A 21,916-nucleotide genomic window follows, 5' to 3' on the forward strand; every position below is an offset into this window, starting at 1 on the left:
AAGTAACGTACTTTAATTTGATTTTTGGGTAACGTATTTTCAAAACTTTCATTTTGATACCTAAGATGTAATATTTTAAACATTTAAGTACCGGGGTAAGCGGTTGAAGATTAACTTGTTACCATGTTGATGTGGCGAGTGATATGGTATCCAACTCAGTATTATTTGTTATTCAACCCAATTTCATCTCATCATTCGTCACATCAGCATGGTAACTGGTTAATGCTTCAACCGGTTACACAGGTACTTAAATATTTAAGACTTTTTCATGCAATTTACCCTTTAAAAATATTCAATTATGATTATTATTTAACACAATTAGTGAATATTCAACAACTAGATTTTTATATCCCGTTGTGTAGAATCTTTATGGTTAGAGCAACGATGTTTTGATCCATTTGATTTTTCATAGATATTATATCGTTATATACTGATCGTTTACTGCAAACATTGTACCACAATGCTTTAGTTGTTGACATGATTAATGAAAATGATATGTTGATGAATGTGGCAAAATACTGATTCCGACATTCTTGGCACATATATTACAGGTTTTCATAAATATGTTATCGTTATACATTGAGCATCTATTGCACAACAATATACATGAATGATTTAGTTGCTGACCTGGATAACGACATGTTCATGATCTTGGCAAAGTATTGATTCTGATAATCTTGGAAAAATACTGATTCCAATAATCTTGGCAAAATACTGATTTAGATATTGGCACGTATAGAACATATCTGGGAATTTTCCGTATTAGATAGAAAGCAATATTTACTTTAAATTTTACGTCATGCAAACACGATATGTCCTCGTTGCCACTGATGGCGACCAGGCAAACTCCAAAGAACACTGTAATCTAGGACGAGTTAAAAGATCCAAAAATTCTCTTTTCCTTCTTATGCTTTATACTGCTATTCTTCATGTAGGGTTTCGTAAAGAGTGAATGATGTATGTATAATCAAGATAATTGATTTATAATCATTGATATTTATAAATGATTAACGAAATCGGTACTGATTTATTGTTACCACCATACTGGTTTCATACAATTATAACTGTGATAACAAAGTTAAATGTTCTTTAGAAGCTCTTTAAATTCACAAACTATATAATGAACAAATAATTCTTAGAGTAAATTACGTTTTTCGTCCCTCTGGTTTGTTAAAAATTGTGATTTCCGTTCTCGTGGTTTAGAAATTGTGGTTTTCGTCCCTATAATTTGTAATTTATTGCTATTTCCATCCCTAAAATAATTCTTACTTTTTTAAGTATAAGGGACCAAATTAATAAAGAATTGTAAACCATAAGAACTGAAACAACAATAAGTTATAAATCATAAGGACGAAAGAAGCAATGCATTACAAACTATTAGAACGAAACCTTAATTGCTAAATCACAAGGGAAAAAATCGTAACTTTTAACAAACTATAGGGACTAAACGTTAATTTACTCTAATTCTTATGATATATCATCTAAAGTGTAACTGGGTGAATATTTTTACAACTAATGAGTACGAAATCTTGCAAAACGTAATCATATTTAATTTCAAATTCTACATTTAGGTTCATTATCTTCAAAGTCAGACTTTAGGATCGACTATACACTTGTCACTGTATTATATAATTTTACTGCTTATATCATATATTCTTGTGATATATCATATAATGTCTAATCGACGAATATCTTAACAGCTAATTAGTTCGAAATCTTGCAATCACAATCTTCATGATTCTATGTTAGATTCAGTATATTCAAAGCCAGACTTTTAAAGATCAGTTGTACACTTGTCACTGCCATACTTGCCACTAACGACGATTTTCCTTTAAATTTTCCCGGAATCGATCAATAGCCCGGTGGATACGATGGGGCTCGTCTTCGCACGCTTACTGATATAGATTCTAGATACTGGCACAATGCCAGCGTTGGACAGTTGTCCCGTGGCCGCATCCTTCCTCCATCGATTTAACAATTCTTTAGATATAAATTTTATTTCCTCGTGTAACAATACTAATTTCGAGCCAAATATAAGTTTATTTAATGAGTTAAATGTACATTGTCGAAGGAGGCGTTTGATTTTTTTCCCCGTGAAATCACTTGATAGACCTCTTAATGGCACGTACGTCTGATTCAGTCAAATATCGTAAAACCGAGAGTTTTTGCTTTTAATTTCTCCATTTAGAAATAAACAATTAAAATGTCCAATTTAATAAAATATAAACAAAAGGGATAAGAGCCATATGTTACTTTATAAAATAAATTTATTTATTTTTAATATTGAATATTATGAATAATATAATTATAATATTATAGCTTATATTAATTGTTCAAAAGGTTAAAATGACTAAATATATGTATTCAAACAATTATTTTAAATAACTTGAATAATAAAATATTTAATTTTAAGTTAACAATTTTTAATATTTAAAAAGAAAAAAAACCAAACTTGATTTTAATCGAATTCTAAAGAATCCTTCATGTTTTTCATGTTGTATCTGTATACGTTCTATAAATGTTTGGTTTTTATCTGTTAACATTTTCATAAACGTTTTATCTGCAATGAGATATAAGTTATGATGTTTCTTATATTTAAGAATACGGAGTCATAACTGCTAATTGTTAACTATAAAAAAATTAGGAAATATTATAAGTTGATGATCTATTGTATTATGTATGTGATATGGGTTAGTCGTTAATCTAGTCAAACGTATTGTCGATCCTGCTTACAAGTATCTTTACAAATTCTTGAATTAAAATACGATAACAGTTTTTTACAGTAACAAGGAAAAATGTCAATACTGATATTTTTGATATATTTACAAAATGATATGATAAAATTTTATCTTAAGCTAGAGAGAGAACGATATTTATTTCACAATTATATAACAAGATACAGTATATAATCCACGATACTATGAATTAATACTGACAAATTGTCTGTACATGCCGTTTTTAAGATCAACAGTCTACACAATAATTATAAGTTATCACTATATCACAAACTAGATCTTTACGGTGTTTGATTTAGAAACTCTTTAAATTTCACAAAATAATTTTACAACTTATGAGTCAAGTCTATGTAGTTAATTATGAACATATAATTCTCATGGTATATTCGGCAAAGTGTTACAACGTATATTTTTACAACTAAAAGATAAAAAAATCTTGCAAATTTTATTATATTTAGTTTCATCTGATTTTATTGTAGATTTGTAATTTGTTACCATTAGAATCAGACTTTTAAGTACCGATAGTACACCTGTCAGTGTCATATAGTTTAACATTGTTTTTATATAAATTTTATATGCTCGTAAGGATTTATGTTGAAGTTTTTCTGGTAGTTGTGATATTTCGACTTGGGACGCATTTCCAGTATAAGGCAGTGTTTGACAAAAATAAACGAGCTTATTTATGGGTACACGTTTGGATGATCATAAGTTAGCTTATTGAAACAATACTTGGAGTAGCGTTTTGAAAACTTATTGTGATTTTTTTCCAATTATAACCCTAATTAATATTGATTATTATTTGTTATATTAAATAATAAACAAATATTAATTATTAATAAATATTAAATAAAAATAATTATTACGATATTAATAGATATTAAATAAAATAAATTATTGCCATGTTAATAAATATTAACTATTAATCATTAATTAATTTAAGTTATACAATGTACATTAATATTAATTATATACAATAATATTAATCATGTTAATTATTATATAATATATTTAGTTATCAAAAAGTAAATATAAAAATTTTAAAAATATTTATGTAAGTTATATAAAATTATTTATTTTGTTTTATAGATAATAAAAATGTGTTAAATGATTCTAGTAATTAATTATATATTTTGAAAAATTATGAATTAATTAGATTATGTGAGGTTGATGCTTTTATGTTTATTCATATTATATCTAATGTTTATTTAAAATTATAAATTAATAGATTTTTCGTATTAATTATATTATGAAATACTGTAATTGATTAATTTTTCAAGATATCATTTTTGGTCATTTTACATGTTTATAAGCTAGTTTTTGTCAAACATGAATTATTATTCATCAGCTAGCTTATCAGTTATCAGTTGGTTTGCCAAACATAGCCTAGATCTATCCGATGAGATAAACATGTATTATAAAATGGGATTTTTTTTTTCCTCCATAAAATCACATAAACATTGTGAAATTAAGAGTTTTTGTTTTTTATTAAGATTCGTATGTCTAAAAATGTCTAATTTATTAATAAAAAAAGGTTGAATAAAAACAACAAAAACCATATATTATATTATAAACGAATGTTATTTATTGCTAACAAATAAATATTATTATTAATATACTTATAAATATAGGAGTAGTTTATACTAATTATTTTGACGAAAATGTTCAAAAAAATCCAACAAAAATTTCAAATTTAAGTGTTACAGCTAATATATACATATCCCACAAAAATGATGCATATTTAGTTTCTGATCGTATGATAGATTTATCATCGTTTTTCAAGTCAAGACCCCTTATTGACTGTACATCTGCCGTCATCATACATTTATACCCACCCACCTCGCCCTGTCCCACCTCTGACCCTGCCAATAAATTTTTTATATAAAAAAAGAAACATTCACTTTTTTTTTTTATTATCTAAACACATTTTTGGGCATGGAGACTAACCAAGAAGTGTTATGCTTCATATGCAACAAATTATGCAAAAACCATGAGATGTTGGTTGGGCACTTGGAGCTTCACATGATGGCTAAATCCACCCAATCTAAGAAGCCAAGTGATGCACCATCTCGCACTGTGGATCTCTTTCCTGATCGGTTGCGGTTGACGCTTGCTCCACCACCCGAGCCATCACTGTCTGTTGAACTTACATTAGCTTCAGGGGTTTACCGAGCTTTGGTTGGACCAGTGAAACACCGACACCAACTAGAAGGTGAAAAAGAAAACGAAGTTGCAACGTCTCTTGGTCTGGGTCGGTCTAGTAATTAATCATCTTGGGTTTTGATTATAAATTTACCATCTTTTTTCTATGCTTGATGTATATGGTAAATCGAATCTGAATTATCTTTTCCAGTCATCTAATTTGAATTTCCGACTATGCGTTTCTTTGGTATTATTTTTATGGCAAAGTCAAATGGTTGTCATGCGATAAATTTCGTTACACCTCATAAAATATGGATTGCATTGTTTGTATTGCTTTTAACATCTTTATATTTTTTTTACGGTAAAATATATTTATTTCCTTTTATTTATAGTAAATATTTAAGAATCATGATTACATATTAAAAAAAAATTCTCATATCATTTAAAGTAAAAAAAAAGGGAATATGACCCTGATCGGTTCTTGGTTCAATGGTTCAAGCCTCAAAATAACATCGAATCAGGATTCTATTACTTTTTCAGTATTTGAAATTTTTATTTCGTGGGTGCCAATTTATACAATATATATATATATATATATTATTTTCTATAAATATATATACAATATATATACAATTTATACAATATATATACAATTTATACAATATATATATATATATATATATATATATATTCTTTTCTATAAATTTATTAGAAATGTCGTTTTTTAATAAAAACATATGTGATGAATGTTTTCATGTTAAACTACAGTACCTTATCAATACGTTTAAACAAAATACTTATATAACTTCCTGAAATTACTGATTGATCAGTTCTTGTAATTTGCTAATGGAAACTTTCTTTTAGATTATGAATTTTGAAAATTGCTCATACTCAGTATCTATATCTATACTATATTATGAAATATTTGACAAAAACTCTTAAAAATCATTATTTATGAATGTACTGTGTATTGATGCATATAACTTAAAATTTAGGATTACAATTAAATTGCGCGTAAGTACGACTTATTAAAGCTCAATTTTGAATTTGGGTAACTAAGTACAAATAAACATAATCAAATATAAGATAAGCATCTCATTTTAAATATAAAACATCTAAAATATAATTAGGATAATCATTAACATTTAAGGGAATACTTAATTATTGTCTTTATAAAAAAATTATATTATTAAACCGGAAATAAATTACTTTATTATTAAATTATAATAAAAAATCGAATAAAAGAAATTACATAAAAAACGAGAACTTTTAAATACTTAATTTGATTCTAATATCGATATTTGTTTTCAAGTTTTTATATGATCTTCAAATTTATATTTTATTCAAACATAAAAACATTATCATTTTCTTAAAACCATACAAAACCATGTTTAACATTAGCAGAGACAAAGAATAAAAAAGAAACACTAAAATCGAGATGTATCTCGTTGTATTGTACGAATACCCTTCTAATTTTATTATAAAGTGTTCGATGTTTTATTTTTAAAAACTCGTAGTTTTTCAAGAATACAAGTATTAAAACGTTATTTACTAATCAATAATTAATGCATACAAAATATTTTAATTAGATTTATATTTTTCTTCTTTTATAAATAATAGCAATTGAAATTTGAACGGTTTTTGAAAACTCAAATTACCCTCAATTTTTTTTAAAAATTACCTTAAATATAATTAATTTTTTAATATAAAAATAAGTATTTTATTCTTTATAATTTGATATCGATGTATCTATACTATATTATAAAGCATTTGACAAAAACTCTTAAAAACCATTTTTTATGCATGAAGTACTGTATATTGATACATATTACTTAAAATTCAAGATTACAAGTAAATTATGTATAAGTACAACTTACTAAAGCTCCATGTTTGAATTCGCGTAACTAACCGCGGATAAACATAATCAATTAGAAGATAAACATCTCATTATAAAATATAAAAAATTAAAATATAATTAGGATAATTATCGAGTTCTAACAAAATAATTAATTATTATTTTTATAAGAAAATTATATTATTAAACCAAATATAAATTACTTCGTTATTAAACCTAAATTAAATTATAATAAAAAATTTGAATTAAAAATTACACAAAAAATATGAATTTTAAATAGTTAATTTGATACTAATTTTGATATATACTTGTCAATTTTTTATGACATCTTCAAATTTATATTTTATTCAAAAATAAAAACATTATCATTTTTTCAAAATCACATAAGACCATACTATAACATCGATTGAGATAAAGAATAAAATGAAATATTAAAATCAAGATGTATATCGCTGTATTGTACGAGTACCCTTCTAGTATTTTAAAATTTTAATCTAGCCTTATAATTTATTATTATATACATACAATTTATTAATACAGTTTCACTTTATAAAACTGATGCATAATCAACTGATATGTTTAAATACAAAATATGTGTCTATGGAAAAATACCCCAAAATTTTGATAACCAAAAGAATACTTCTTTGCTCTTTTAAAGCCACATAAACTCACAAAATAAAATTGAGGGATACCATATACATAATAAATATGTATTACATTTTATTGCACAAATATATTGATGTTTTATAACATGTCTTTTTGAATTTATATGTGATTTTGTGAAAAAATAATCTTGATAAAAGCTAAATATTACTAGTTATTAATTGCAAAAATCATGACGTTCAAAATATACACATACATATATAGGGTTGGATTTACATGAGACCCATTAAACTATAAAAAATCATTTGAAACTTTACAGTAAAATATTGTGAAGGTAAAAAAAAAAAAAACTCTGAACCTTCATAGTGTTTTGTTATGAAGGTTTAATGTTATTTAAGTGGTCTCGTGGGTTTTATGAAAACAATCTAATCTCACATGATTCCTATAGGGTCAGGTTATAAGAAAAATGTTAAATAAATGAAAAATATGAAAATCACCAGAAAAAAAAAAAAAAAACCACAAGGGTTTTCTTTATTTAGAGGTTGTGGAATAGTTGTTGAGCTTTTGAAGGATATGATGTAATATCTCATCTGTCTAGGGTTTGATTCCGGTCATATATAACAATTGTGGTCAGTGAATTTATCGAGACTAATTTCTTACAGTCAAAATTTATCGAGATTAATTCAGACATAGCCTGGAACATCTTCCAAATAAAAAGTCTTGCAAAAACCTGTACTATGATCACAAGTTGTTATATAGTCACAACTCTTTAACAAGAACCCACTTCTTATGTGGTTTCTTGTTCCATTGTTGTTGTTTTTAATATAGTTTAGATTTTGCTTTAATAAATTTATAAAACATAATTTTATAATATATAAATTAATATTAATATTATATTTGTAGATTAATAATTTCAAATATATATTTATAAATTTTTGAAGCATTCATTTTCTTGGATAGTTTTTTGTAAAATATTTATTTATTTTATTTTAACGAATTTAATTTATAAATAAGCAAATAAATTTATATAATTATTCATGAATATATAAAACATATATAGTTACCTCGTTTTATCTGTGATGCAATATTTTAATGGCCGGTGTAAATTTATATTTTGATTACTTTATATACATATACATATATATATATATATATAGAGAGAGAGAGAGAGAGACTTGGGATTATGTGAGACAAAGCTGTTTTGGTGAGACACGTGAGACCGAATTTTTACACTTGAAACTTTACAACAAAATGCTGTGAAGATAGGAAAAAAACCAAATATTTGTAGCAAAAAAACTGTGAAGGTTGCCTTCATAGTGTTTTGCTGTGAAATTTCAAGTGTAAAAATCGTGTCTCACGAAAACAGTTTTGTCTCACATGATCCCAAGTATATATATATATATATATGTGTGTGTGTGTGTGTGTGTGTGTGTGAGTTATTATGCAACCTTTTACATTTGTACAACCAATACAACTCAATCTCAACTGTCCATTTAGTTTGATGAATATGTTATTTTATAAAAGTTTTGATTGTTTCTAATATAAAGTACTAATTATAATTAATAAACCATAACCATATTTCATAAATATTCAAATCATAATATATGAACTCTCGTCATTTCCATAAATATCTCAGTTGATTGGGTTGCATTGGTTGTACAAATGTGACGGGCTGCATTTGAACCCATGTGATTTGCGAAATCGCAAGAACAACCTATTAACCTCATATTGTGATAACAATAAAAATTAAAGATTTTTTTAAATTAAAAATGAAATTAAAACAATTCAAAAAAAATTGAGAGACAAAAGGGTAATATTGGAATTGAAAGTGATAAAAATGTTAAAACACGATCACATTAAACTCAATAATTTGGATAACATAATTGGCTATTATGGTTATCGCTTATTTCAACACGATTTGGTGTGATAATCATGTGATTATCACACAATTATCACAAGGATTCCACTCGGTCAGGGTTAACTTAGAAAACAGACTACCGAATTGGTATGATATGGGTGTGCTAATCATGTGATATCTCTATCATAACAGTGCACACGATTTGATCATGGTTTCGATCGGTTAGGGTTAGACAATCACACATTTATCACAACGATTACTCATAGTTTCGATAGGTTAGGATTAGACAATCACACATTTATCACAACGATTACAGGCGAAATCCAGTAAACGATTTGGTGTGATATGAGTGTGATAATCATGTGATATCACTATTATAACAATACTTGCGCACTCAATTTGATCATGGTTTTGATTGGTTAGGGTTAGACAATCACATATTTATCACAACGATTACTCATAGTTTCGATAGATTATGGTTACACTCGAGTGATCATAGTTTCGATAGGTTATGGTTACATAATCACATAATTATCACAAGGGAAGAAAAGAGAGTGGAAACGAACGTGCAGAAAAAAAAGAGATAATTATAATTAATTAAAATAAAATAAAAATTATAAAAATTACTTAATTACATTACTGCCCTTATTTATTTATTTATATTTAATTTAAGTTAATTTATTAATTAAAAAAGTTTGAGGTTATTAGGTTGTTCTCACGTTCTCGTAAATCACAAGGGTTCTCGTTTAAACCTCCACTATATGAATATATTAACTAAAAATTAAAATTAACATAAAAAAAGTGTAATTAATATTTATATATTGAATTGGATATAATGATTTTAATTACAATATAATAACCAAATTGAAATATTATTAATATTATAATTGATTAATTTTGTAACATATATTTTTTAATAATTTTAAATTTAATAAATAACTTATCAATTAGTTTTTATCAAATATAATTAGTTCATCAGTTAGTTTTTCAACTATTAATTACTTATTCTCAAATTAACAACTAATTTTTCAGTCAACAATTATAAACAGACAATCAGTTTTATAAATAACAACAACGAAGAACAATTTGGTAAATAAATTATGAATATCTTATTTGTTATTAGTAATTAATATTATATAATTTCATTAAAATTACATAAATATTATTATAAAATATAATTATATGATTGTTTGCTAGTGTGCTAACGGTATTGAAGGTGGCTTATTCAATAAGTTCATAGGGACAAGTTTTATACAGAAATTCAAATTTTTTCCGAACCTGCTCATCATAATTAAAAAATTATGTTCATTTTATATATGAAAAAACTTTCAAACAAAAACTCTCTCACCCCTATATAGACAAATTAATCCATATAGACACTTTTATTTATACATGACTTAATGGAAACCAAACAAACATCAACTTAAATTACTATACAAACTCTTCCCGATAAGAAACTAGTACGATACACGACAAAAACTAAGAAAAATCATATATAATTATCTTTATATAACAATAGATGACTCGATAATCAATAATAATCGAGTTTTTCTATATAAAAACCTCTGATATCATAAAAACTGATTTCTCGTCTTGTTATAATTTAAAAAATAAACTATAAGTTTGGTCCTTGTGCTTTACAAAAAATTATAAACAAGTAAATAACGTAGCTAAAATTTAATAAGTACATAAATGGTCACTATAGTTTACGTTTTACTGTAAAGATGGTCCCTTACTCTAACACCGTCAGTCAAAGTGTCGTTAAGTAAGGGGCATATCAATCTTTTAAATTATTTACTTAATTTTTCTTTAAAAATTAAATATTATCAAGTTAATTTTTTTTATTCAGATAAGAAAAATTGATGTTTTCATTGATATTTAATCTAATTGAATATTATAAAAATATTTAGAACATTTTTTAATATCAAAAATATTTAATCTAATTAAATATCATAAGAAATAATAATCAAATTTTTTAATAATATAATTTAGAAGTTCGTAAATATTTAATTATATTTTGAACATTTTTACCTAATAGATTGATCAAAGAAACTAAGGGATCGTTTACTCAAACACTTATCTTATAAGCATTTATCGTTAAGATTCAACACTATCATTTATCTTATCAGTAAGATTTTAGTCTATCAAAACAACATCATATGCAACAATTACCCGACAAGTGTTAACTGAGTAAGAGTCGTCATTTTTACTTACTGGTAAGACTCTCGATCCTTGAGCTCGCTCTTACCGATAAGAATCTCAGTCCTTGCTATATTAATCTAATATGACTTTTTAAACACTCACTCGATAAACATTTAGTTGCTAGGTTTTATTTTGTTAAGTGGGATTTGCCCAAACGTTTGCATAACATGTAAGACCCACCCAAAACAATGTCTAATAAGTTTTTTGGATTAAATGTAAGAAATAATAACACATTTTTATAATAAAAAAAATTATAATATTGTACTTTTTTTTATAACAGTATACTTTCAAATTATTGTTTTTGTTAGAGAGCATTGTACTTTGAAAATTTTACTCATTATAGCAATAGATAATCTTTTAATTTGAATAAAAATGACATGACACAAGTTATCCAACTTCTATGCAATGTCATTGTCTACATGAGATGTCCACATGTAAGATATTACATACATGTTATTTTTTATTACAACATTGTAATTTCAAAATTATCATATTAATACATCAATTCTTATTATAAAATCGTATTTTTATTTTTTTTTATTATTAAAACATGATACGTTGAGTAAAAGAAGTTAAAAAAAATCAGCATTTCATAAAAAGTGAAGTATGATTTTCGTCCCCATGATTTATAAAAAATTCATGTTCTCGTCTTAATAAAAAAAGTTAGAAAATATAATTTAATAATAAAAAAATTATGAAAATAAGTTGTTATTTCGTAAATTTAATCCAAAATAATTATTTAGCTAGCGGTGCCGGTGAGCACTTAAGTTTTTGGGTTGGGCCGGACATGTTACAAAACTTTTGGGCCAAGCCCAATAACAAACAGAAAGCCGAGAGTAGTGTCTTTACTATATAAACCCTCTACCGGTCGTAAACCCTAGCTTTCATCATCTTCATCGGTACCGCCACAATTTTCATCGGCGATCTGCAACCAGGATCTCGGAAATGGTAAAATTCAACCCCAATTAGCTACATATTTACGTATATTTGTAAGTTTGTGTTTATGCGTGCTCTTAAAACATCCGTATGGTTTGATTTTTGTAGCCGTTCAAGAGGTACGTTGAGATCGGGAGAATCGCCCTCGTTAACTACGGAAAAGATTATGGAAAGCTTGTAGTCATTGTCGATGTTATTGATCAGAACAGAGTATGTTTATTTTGCTTCAGATATTTTATTATAAGCTCAATTTATTTGCTCGTTTCGTTATTGGACAATATCCTATGTTTATGTTAGTGCTTGTCAGGGATTTTGATTTGTTGTTTATCTCTGTTTAGCTGCTTATGCATTTGATGATCAACAGAAGGTTTATTGAATACTAAATTGATTGTAATGGTAGCATTTCATTTGGAAAACACGGGATACAATTAGTTTTTGAACTTGAATTAGCAAAAGTGCATGTAACATATGATTCAATGATATTTCCGTATCTATTTGGGCTGTTGTGTGTTTTGCACACAATTTTTGCAAGTTGTGAGTGTATGAAGGAAATGGCCACTCATACTTTCTTAATACATGTTTGCTTACACTACATTCCAGATCCCAAAGCCGGGTTGGATATTCTGCTCTCGTTTGCTTTGGTTATTCCAATTCACTGACCAATCAAGCATTATCATCACAGTGAAATGTATGTGGTTCTATAGGATTTTTTGTGAGACAGCAGAGAAAATACACCCAGTTAGCGTCTTCAACCCATAACCATTAGGTTCATTGCCGCACTTAGATATCAATTCGGCCACAAGCCATTGTTATGATGTTTTGCATTTTACTTCCATAGGAATCTATCTTTTGAACTCTTCCTTTTTTCCTCCTCTATATTCGAACTTAGTGACAATAATTTGTAAGCCCTAAGTGTCTCTTTACTAAACAAATGCTCTACTCTTTGAAGTAGAGGTAGGTCTGTGTACATCCTATCCCCACCTCCGGTATAAATAATTTAGCACTTGGCTTTTTTTCATAGAAATAATTTAGCACTTGGCTTTTTTTCATAGAAATGATTTAGCACTTGACTTTTTCTAAAAAAGTAAATAAAATCTTCTATACCAACAGCACTCTTATAAATTACTCTGTTTTGATTGTTAGGCGCTTGTCGATTCCCCTGACATGGTAAGGAGTCAAATCAACTTCAAGAGACTGACACTCACCGACATCAAGATTGACATCAATAGAGTTCCAAAGAAGAAAACCCTTGTTGCTGCTTTGGAGGCTGCTGGTATGTATCAAGTTATTAGTGGCCCTTATGAAATTGTGATTCGTTTGTGGGTGCCTGAATCGCCAACAAAATTCATATGCAGATGTTAAGAACAAGTGGGAGAGCAGTTCATGGGGAAGAAAGCTTATCGTTCAGAAGAAGAGGGCCTCACTTAATGATTTCGACAGGTTTAAGGTTATGTTGGCAAAGATAAAGGTCAGTCCCACTTCACACTTCTTTTTGTATTTTCCCGAAGTAGGACATATCTTGATTGCTGGACAAGCTTAATCTCATTATCTTTTAGAACAGTGTTTCCTCAATTGTCTTTTTCCAAATATGTGTCTTCTTTCAGTAGGGTTGTAAAATGAAGAATCAAAATTCAAGATCTCCAAAAAAGAAATTGCATTCCACTCCAATAAAGTCTGAATTTTGGAGATTACAACATTAAATTTCAAGTCTTTTTTTTGGTGGGAATATAATAATTATTTTCATGGTAATCAGTTTTATTTTTTTTTATTTTGGAGAAAAGTTCCGTAGAATCTGTTGGTGCAAAAAATCTGCCTTAAATCCCCATTTTTCCACTTGGAGATGCTCTTAATTGACCTTAAACTAGTATTTTATCAGAAAATGCTCAATCTAAGCTAAATGTTAAGTTTATATTAAATAAGTGTACTGTAATCAACCTATGCCAAATGTTTGTAATACATTAAATAAACTCCCACTTTTCAATTCTACCCTTAATATATGGCTTTATTTATCATCCAAGGGTAAAATTGTCATTTAGTCGGTTTAAAAGCATAAGGATTACACATTTAATTGTGGTATTTATTTTGGGAAATATTACGTTCTGATTGGGTGAATGGTAATTGGTGGTTTTGCAGAAAGCTGGAGTTATAAGGCAAGAACTAGCCAACCTTAAGAAACAGACCACAGCTTGATATAATTTTCTTCTGAAAATCAAGATTTTGGTGTAGCTTTTTTTTAATATTTGATGAATTACTTGTTGCTTATGATATTGTATTTTTTTGGGATTAAATCAGATTTTTGCCATTTTCATTTTTCTTTGTGTTTTAAGTGGCAAATGCATTGGATTCAAACAAGCTCAGGCGTTTCTCTGTCATTAGGATTGCATTTTCTGAAGGCGTTGCTTTGTGTTATTTTGTGTGTTTGACACTTCCTTCCTAGAAAGAAAAGAAGTAGGGGGAAATTTATGTATTACCGCGACTGCTAGCACAAAGTTAGCAGCATCTTAGGGACAGAATCCATAAAAATGATTCAACAGGCTCTAGAAGGAATTTCGAGAGGGCCGTTTTACATTTCGTGACTTTTTTTGAAAGAACATTTTTCTTAGTATTTTGTTTATTTTTGTAACATTTGTGTATTTACATTTAAGTTTTAGATTTTATACTTTTATAGATTTATTTAATTACGTCTGGTGTAGTTTCACTACCAACTTATATATGTAATAGACTTGCAATTAAAACAAACTTGTCAAACTACCTTCTATTTTAAATATTTAATTAATAATAAATTATATTATAATAATTTCTAATATGAATATAATTTTTTTAATATTATAATCTGATTTTATAATATATAGAAAACATATTTATAATTTTATATGACATATAAATTTACAGTCTTGAAAAATGTCACGTCTACCACCATAGCGTGTAAGTGTTACATTGTGTTCTCAAGTTTCTTTTACAGAGAATTCAGGGCAAAATGAAGGAAAGCAGAGAGGGAAGAAAAATATGTGTTCTCGAATTTTTTTTAGGGAAACAGAACGAAGTTATTTTATTTTTCCTTTCTTAGGAGGAAAGGAAAAATAAACATTTATAAAAATCAAAATTATTTAAAAAAGATCATACATCTATCCATCACTTACATTCTACTACAAAAAAAAAAACAAAGAATATACTTGTAAAAATGATATATTTTCTTTCTCTCCCGTTTAAAAACATGGAAATTTATTATCTTTTCTTCCCTTTTCTTCCACTCTTAATAACACACACACACACAAAAAAGTCTTTATTTTATTTTATTTTATTTTCCTTCTGAAATCGAGAACAAAGCAGTAAGGTTTGACCTCGCTGCCTTGTCATACCTCACGTCATTTTTATTAAAATAAGCCGATCTTTATGCTCACCTCACAACCCATCAATGAATAAGCCATCTCAACCTAGTTTTTCCCTAATTTTTTAGTTTTTGTACTAAATTTTATAACCATAGTTAAACTTTATACCATTTTACAATACACAATTATATTTTATGCATTCAATTTTATTTCTGATAATAAAATAATATATTGAAGATATTTTGGTGCATATTGAGGGCGCTTTTTTACATTTCGTCCACGACCTATAAAATGTCAGGAATATGTCTGTCAGGTTTCACGCCCCCAATTTCAACACCATTTACCTCACATCAGAGGGAGACTTAGAAATTATTTCAAGCGGTGACACCATTTGACTATAAGAAACTAATATATGAATATTTTTTCTACAAAATCATCATTGGCTTGTTGGTTCATTCCTTGTTTTGCATATGTAAGGTCCTGTCTTCGAATTTTTTTAAATCAAATTATTTGAGAGACGTAATAAATTAAAAACCAAAAACTAAGAAAAAAAAATGATTCAAACAGGATTCAAACTCATGTCCGAGGTGGGAAAATCCCATACAAATCAACTCCACCAAGGGAAATTTATGTCATTATTATAGTTTCAAAATATACATGGTTCCACACAACAAATAATACGTTGACACCTTCCATGATCCACTAATTTTTTACACTGCGACAAAGAATGAAGTTGTAGTCAGTACCACCATATTCTGTAGAGTGGGTCCTACTACATCAACACAATAAATATACATTATATATTTCCAAGGGACTCTCGAGAAAGAGAAAGGATCAAGCTCAAAAATTTATGCATCCTTCTTCTCGTATGCAATTTTCTATTCTTTCTTTGAACCAAAAGAGAACCATGCGTACTACTAAACCTTGATTCTCTCTCTTGAACTATAAATCGTTTAGAATGCTACGTATCGCCCGATTCATTCTCTAGATCTCCCCACGAATCCTCGTAGACCCCTATGCTTAGTCATATTCCCCCCCCCCCCCCACGAGAGTCCAGGTCGTGTCTCAGTCCCAATGTGGCGGATCATCCGAAAAGAACAGCTAAGCAGTCCAGACAATCATCTGACTCCCTGGAGATGCCAATTAGAGTAGAGCCAAAGGCAGCACCCTTTGAATCTTCAGTAGGGGCTTTTAGTCTTAGGCAAAAAAAAAGCAATATAAATGATTGAAATGTCTAATACCGTATTAAACTCTCAATCTCCATTTTTCAAACAAAAAAAAATTGTACAAATTAACCTCAACACAACCTCTCCTTTTATCTCTAAATTTAGTCCAGTAATTTGAATGGGCAAAAATAAAAAGCAAAGTTAAGGTTGAGGTTTAATGCATACACACTCTAAACTCCTAATCTTTCTCCCCCATTTCAAACCTTTTTCTTGGGGTCACATTGACCCCATTAAAATCCTTTTAAGATATGACTACAAAGGTGAAAGGCCTCATCAAAGGCATCAAAAAGAACATTTCTGCACGTTTTGGTTAGATTTCTCCCATTAAATATCGATACTATTCATTATGAATTCACATGTGAATAGAGGTTTTTCTGGGTTGCAGAGGACGAAAAAGAAGAAGAAATACAGATCGGTGAGCCGACCGATGTGAAACATGTCTCGCATATTGGCTGTGAAACGGCTGTTGAATCTCCGAGCTGGGTATTGTATTTCGTTTCATTGTGATCAAAATCGTTGGTTTTTTTTGGTTGAATGATTTTATGATTTTTTTTTATTGTGGGATCGATCTGATGCAGATGAAAGGGTTTGATGCATCATCAGATACTCAATCAATAGGTAATTCATCTTCTTTATGTTTTAACGTAATTCGATCATTGAATTGAATGTTGATTTTGATTCATGAATATGATGAGTCCCAAATTCTATGTCATCGTTGAATTGGTGAATCCAATTTGATCCTATAGACGTCTTGTTTTTCTGATATGAAGAAAATTCTTTCTTTCATATTTTCTCCATTTTAATAACGTTTTGGAGAATCTGTTAATTGAGACAAACATCAAAATCTCACTTTCGATATTATGTTTGAGATGCTTTCAGAAAATAGCATCTCAAACCAAAAAGAGACGAATGATCGTATGAGAAATAAGAATTTTGGTTAGAAGCATAAGAAAGGATCTGGATCCTTAATCACTTTTAATCTCACCTCCACCCAATGAATAAAGCTGGATACAAGAATTGATTTGGTGCATCTCATTATTGTTGATCTTCAATTATGATTGATCTAAGGTAGATGTTTCTTCTTACCCTTCTCACTGTAATTTCCATTCTCACCTCCACTCCATTTTGGAGTATTAGAAGAAACAGTTGAGAATGCTCTTAGTTGTGACATGAATAAAAAGGAACATTTTCTTGAGGCAGAGAAAACCATTACACAAATGTATTTGCTTGTTTATCATCTTCTGCAGATTCAAGCCACAGGAGTACTCGAAGTGTGGAATCTTCTCGAGACCTCCCATCGGTTCCACGAGCAGCTAGAAACCGCCACCGTTCAATGGACAACACTCTGGATTCTTCTGACTCGTCACTTAAAGCTAGGCGTACAAGAAGAAATCGATCGTCCGAAGCTAGAAGGCGTACCGAAGGGGAGGATTCAAATGCAGACGTCCCAAAGAAGTCTTCACGACGTAGGAAACCAAAGGACGAATCTGCAACAAGATCATCGTCCAATCTTACAGACGATTCCGATCATGGATCAGACGTATAACGATGAAAGTAGAACCACAAGTTTTGTAACACGAGGCAAAAGGGGCGAAAACGACCCCCAAAGTTTGGGTTTTTGCTTTGTTTTTGTTTAGCTAGTCCCATTGGTTGTATGATTACCCATAGAAACAACCATGGGTGTTTTGGTTGCAAGAATACATTTTCTTGCCCTCTCTCTTTTAACTCCTTGGATATAAGAATGCGTTTGATACACTGAACAAGACGAGATATGAAAATACAAAAAAACTGTTTTTCCACGTCTGACACAAATATTATACTGGGATAAAACAAAACATTAAAATAGGTGTAACAAAAATCAGGAAGATCCCTCTCTCCACTAATTTACCTAAATTGCAAGATAGATCAAAAAGTAGTGTGATGAATAATGTTACACCTAATTTAATGTAACATTATTTAGTGTGACTTTATTAATTACATTAAATTTGGTTCAACATTTAATGTGCTCAATAGAATGATTTTATGCAAAATTTGGTGTGTTAGTGTAAAATATAAATGAACACATTAAAGTGGTTTTAAGATGCGTACCTATAAGTTTGGGGCCCAATAAGCTTACCTCAAATATATCTATCCATCAATTAAATACAATTATCTATTTATTTGGATAAAAAGTTGATTATCGTTGATTTCAATCAATTACATACCAAACCCAGGGGCATTTTTTTGGCTCACTCAAAGGTTGAGGCTAGCAGGGGGAGGCAGTGGCGGATCCAAGATTTTTGTTCAGTGGGGTCACCTTTAAGGTAGACTAAAGACCCACAAAATCATTCGATGTGTTTTTAACCTAATTATAATGTTTTCGAGTGAATTATAAAGTTTTTTTGATTGATTTCGAGGGATTTTTTTTTTGTCGATTTCGAATAACTTTTTTGGTTTTTTTGATTGCCTTCAATAGATTTTTTCGGTTAGAGTAACGATTTCGATTGGGGTTGGGGGTTCATGGAAAAATGTAATGGGGGAAGTGAAAGGTAAATAATGTAAAATCTAAATTTTAACCTATGATTTTTTTTTTGTGTTTTTGACTGAGGTCTCTTCCCCTCTTTTTTGCCATTGCATCCGCCCCGGGGGGAGGGGATGGAATCGAGATCAGGACGTGTTTTGTATTTGTGCAAAATCTTTTCACCTTTTTGACAACTGAACTACACATAAGATGCAGAACAATCCATTTATTAAGGAGATTGAGGGGGTGTTTGGTATTGCTTATAAAAGCTGTTTTTTAATTTATTTTAGTCTGACACCGGTGATAAGCTGTTTTTTGATGTTTGGATAAGAAAAAAAACTGTTTATACCAGTGCCAAACCGGTAATAAGCTGTTTTTGATAAGTTAATCATTCATGACTTATAAAAAACCTTTATTACCAGTTTACAATTTTAACTCTGCTTTATTTAACTCCGATTTGATATCACATAAATTAATAAGCATTTTTACAAAAAAACATAAATTGTTTTAAATAAGCAATCTCAAACACCCCCTCAATAAAAATACCATCATCTAACCACTTCACCTCAATTTCATCAATGATTGCAATCAAAGAGGAGGATATGGACTTCACAAATGAAATAATCATATGGGTTTCAGAATCTCTCTTGCTATTTCACAAGTCATTTCATATACAAGGTGTACACTTTGTGAGATTGTAATTACATTTTTGCCCTTCAAGATTGGCAAAAACTACATAATGACAACCAAAAGAAAGACTGTTACTAGATAAGGAATTTGACGACTAACAGAAATGGAACTACTAGTAACATGGAGAAGGGTAAATCTGGAATTTGCAACCCTATTATTGCATACCTTCAACTCATCCAAACTTCCATGAACTTTGGAAAATGACTTAATTGCCCCTACATCCACACACAATTCAGGGTTCCCTTCTACCCTTAGCTTCCTTCCAACCCTTGAAACAAAATTAGCAGAAAATGGAAGTCTCCCACTCAAATTGTTGTTCTTCAAATTCAATTCATTCACCATTGCCAACCTTTCAAGCTCCAAAGGTACCCCACCACTTAGGTGGTTGTCATCAAGACCCAAATATGTTAAGTTTCCCAAAAATACCCCTATTGAAGATGGAATATTACCAAACAGCCCTACCCCTGAAAACCCAATTCCATTTATACCCCTCATGTTTTCCCAAATGTCAGGAATCACCCCTCCTAATTCATTCCCACTCAAATACAACCCCTTCAATTTACTCATCTCCGATAAGAAAATGGGTATCCCGGAGTTCGTAAATCGGTTATAACTCAAATCCAAAAGCTCCAAACACTTTAGATCCTTCATGCTCGCAGGAAATTCGCCGGAAAAAAGATTCAAACTCAAATCGAGTTTTATAAGGTTCTGCAGCTCTCCGATGGATGCCGGAAGTTTGCCGTCAAACCCATTTTGGCTGAGATCAAGAATCTTTAGATTCTTGAGATTTGACACGTTTTCCGGTACGATTCCGGTGAATCTATTCCGTGAAAGTGTAGCTTCTTCAAGATTCAATAACCCACCAAACCCATCTGGGATTTCGCCGGAGACATTAGTTCCGGTGATAACCAACCTCTTCAAGCTCGTCATGTTACTAATGGATTCAGTCAAAGATCCGAAAAGACTCGGGTTTTCTATGAAAACAAGTTCTTCAAGAGAAGATCCGAGAGTTGAGAAGGTCTGTAAAGAAACGGGTCGGGTTGTGAAACAGTTGTAGAAGAAGAGCTTTCGAAGGTAAGGAAAGGAAGAGAACATAAACGGGTCGTGAATCGTGGAGTTCGGGTTACAAGGCGGGTTTGGGTTGTGGTCAGAAACGTACCCGAAACTAAGTTCGAGGATGTTTACAGCTCCGTCGTCGGTGGCGGTTGGGACGGTGGTGTAGCCGCAAACGACGCCGTGTGGAGCGGAGGAGCAGAGGTCGTCAGGGAAGAGAGAGCGCCATGGGATGTCGGAGTTGAGCGATTCAAGGACTCGGTAGACCGATTCTTGCTCCAGCGAGTTGAGAACAGGTTGTGAGTTGGCGATGGCGATTCCAGTAGTTATGAGCAAAGAGATGAAGAAAGCGAGGGAATATGATGAAGAACAGGAAATCTCCATTGAAGAATGCAAAGGACAGAAATGGGATTTCTGGGAATATGGAATTATATGCATTTAGTGTCTCATATATATATATATATATATATATATATATGTATGTATATAGAGAGAAATAGAGATGAAACTGTACAACTTATTGGACTAATAAGATTCATTCTGAAATAGACGTTATTTCAAATGTTTGAATTAATGATGAAGGACAAACATGTAACTTTTATGTGTATGTTAATTGTATGGTATTTAATGAAAATTTATAATTTTTTATGTGTAAGTTCTTTTTATGGTATTTAATTATGTGTATAGTTGTTCATAACAATTAGTTGATAACCATAAGGTATACATAATAATATGCTCATATGTGTTTATTATCATAAGATGTTCATAAAATTGTGTTCAAACCCGTATG

The 21,916-nt window shown here is 29.6% G+C and overlaps 3 protein-coding genes across 3 annotated transcripts; 2 read left to right on the forward strand and 1 right to left on the reverse strand.

The window, feature by feature from the left end:
• The first annotated feature begins 12,274 nt into the window (after positions 1 to 12,274).
• Positions 12,275 to 14,680, forward strand: LOC112518190 (60S ribosomal protein L14-2). Its single transcript, XM_025125801.1, has 5 exons — positions 12,275 to 12,340; positions 12,437 to 12,538; positions 13,472 to 13,601; positions 13,684 to 13,796; positions 14,462 to 14,680. Exons 1-5 carry the CDS (start codon positions 12,338 to 12,340, stop codon positions 14,516 to 14,518), a joined length of 405 nt encoding a protein of 134 aa, XP_024981569.1. The 5' UTR covers positions 12,275 to 12,337; the 3' UTR covers positions 14,519 to 14,680.
• A 2,451-nt stretch (positions 14,681 to 17,131) lies between these two features.
• On the forward strand, positions 17,132 to 18,429 carry LOC112517836 (CRIB domain-containing protein RIC6-like). Its single transcript, XM_025125206.1, has 4 exons — positions 17,132 to 17,192; positions 17,269 to 17,366; positions 17,462 to 17,501; positions 18,131 to 18,429. The coding sequence occupies exons 1-4, from the start codon at positions 17,132 to 17,134 to the stop codon at positions 18,427 to 18,429; spliced, it is 498 nt and encodes a 165-aa protein (XP_024980974.1).
• A 1,686-nt stretch (positions 18,430 to 20,115) lies between these two features.
• On the reverse strand, positions 20,116 to 21,510 carry LOC112517837 (piriformospora indica-insensitive protein 2). Its single transcript, XM_025125207.1, has one exon. It carries the CDS (start codon positions 21,508 to 21,510, stop codon positions 20,116 to 20,118), a length of 1,395 nt encoding a protein of 464 aa, XP_024980975.1.
• Between the last annotated feature and the right edge of the window lie 406 nt (positions 21,511 to 21,916).

This window comes from Cynara cardunculus (assembly GCF_001531365.2).
Source record: "Cynara cardunculus var. scolymus isolate 2C chromosome LG 9, CcrdV1, whole genome shotgun sequence".
NCBI classification, from domain to species: Eukaryota; Viridiplantae; Streptophyta; class Magnoliopsida; order Asterales; family Asteraceae; genus Cynara; species Cynara cardunculus.

Bases quoted from the DNA above. Each gene is read 5' to 3' on its own strand.
- LOC112518190 (XM_025125801.1), top strand. The intron at 13,602-13,683 runs GTATGTATCAAG...ATTCATATGCAG, and splicing joins TGCTGCTTTGGAGGCTGCTG to ATGTTAAGAACAAGTGGGAG. The intron at 13,797-14,461 runs GTCAGTCCCACT...GTGGTTTTGCAG, and splicing joins TTATGTTGGCAAAGATAAAG to AAAGCTGGAGTTATAAGGCA.
- LOC112517836 (XM_025125206.1), top strand. From the start codon at position 17,132: ATGACTACAAAGGTGAAAGGCCTCATCAAAGGCATCAAAAAGAACATT. The intron at 17,193-17,268 runs GTTAGATTTCTC...TCTGGGTTGCAG, and splicing joins GAACATTTCTGCACGTTTTG to AGGACGAAAAAGAAGAAGAA. The intron at 17,502-18,130 runs GTAATTCATCTT...CATCTTCTGCAG, and splicing joins ATCAGATACTCAATCAATAG to ATTCAAGCCACAGGAGTACT.
- LOC112517837 (XM_025125207.1), bottom strand. From the start codon at position 21,510: ATGGAGATTTCCTGTTCTTCATCATATTCCCTCGCTTTCTTCATCTCT.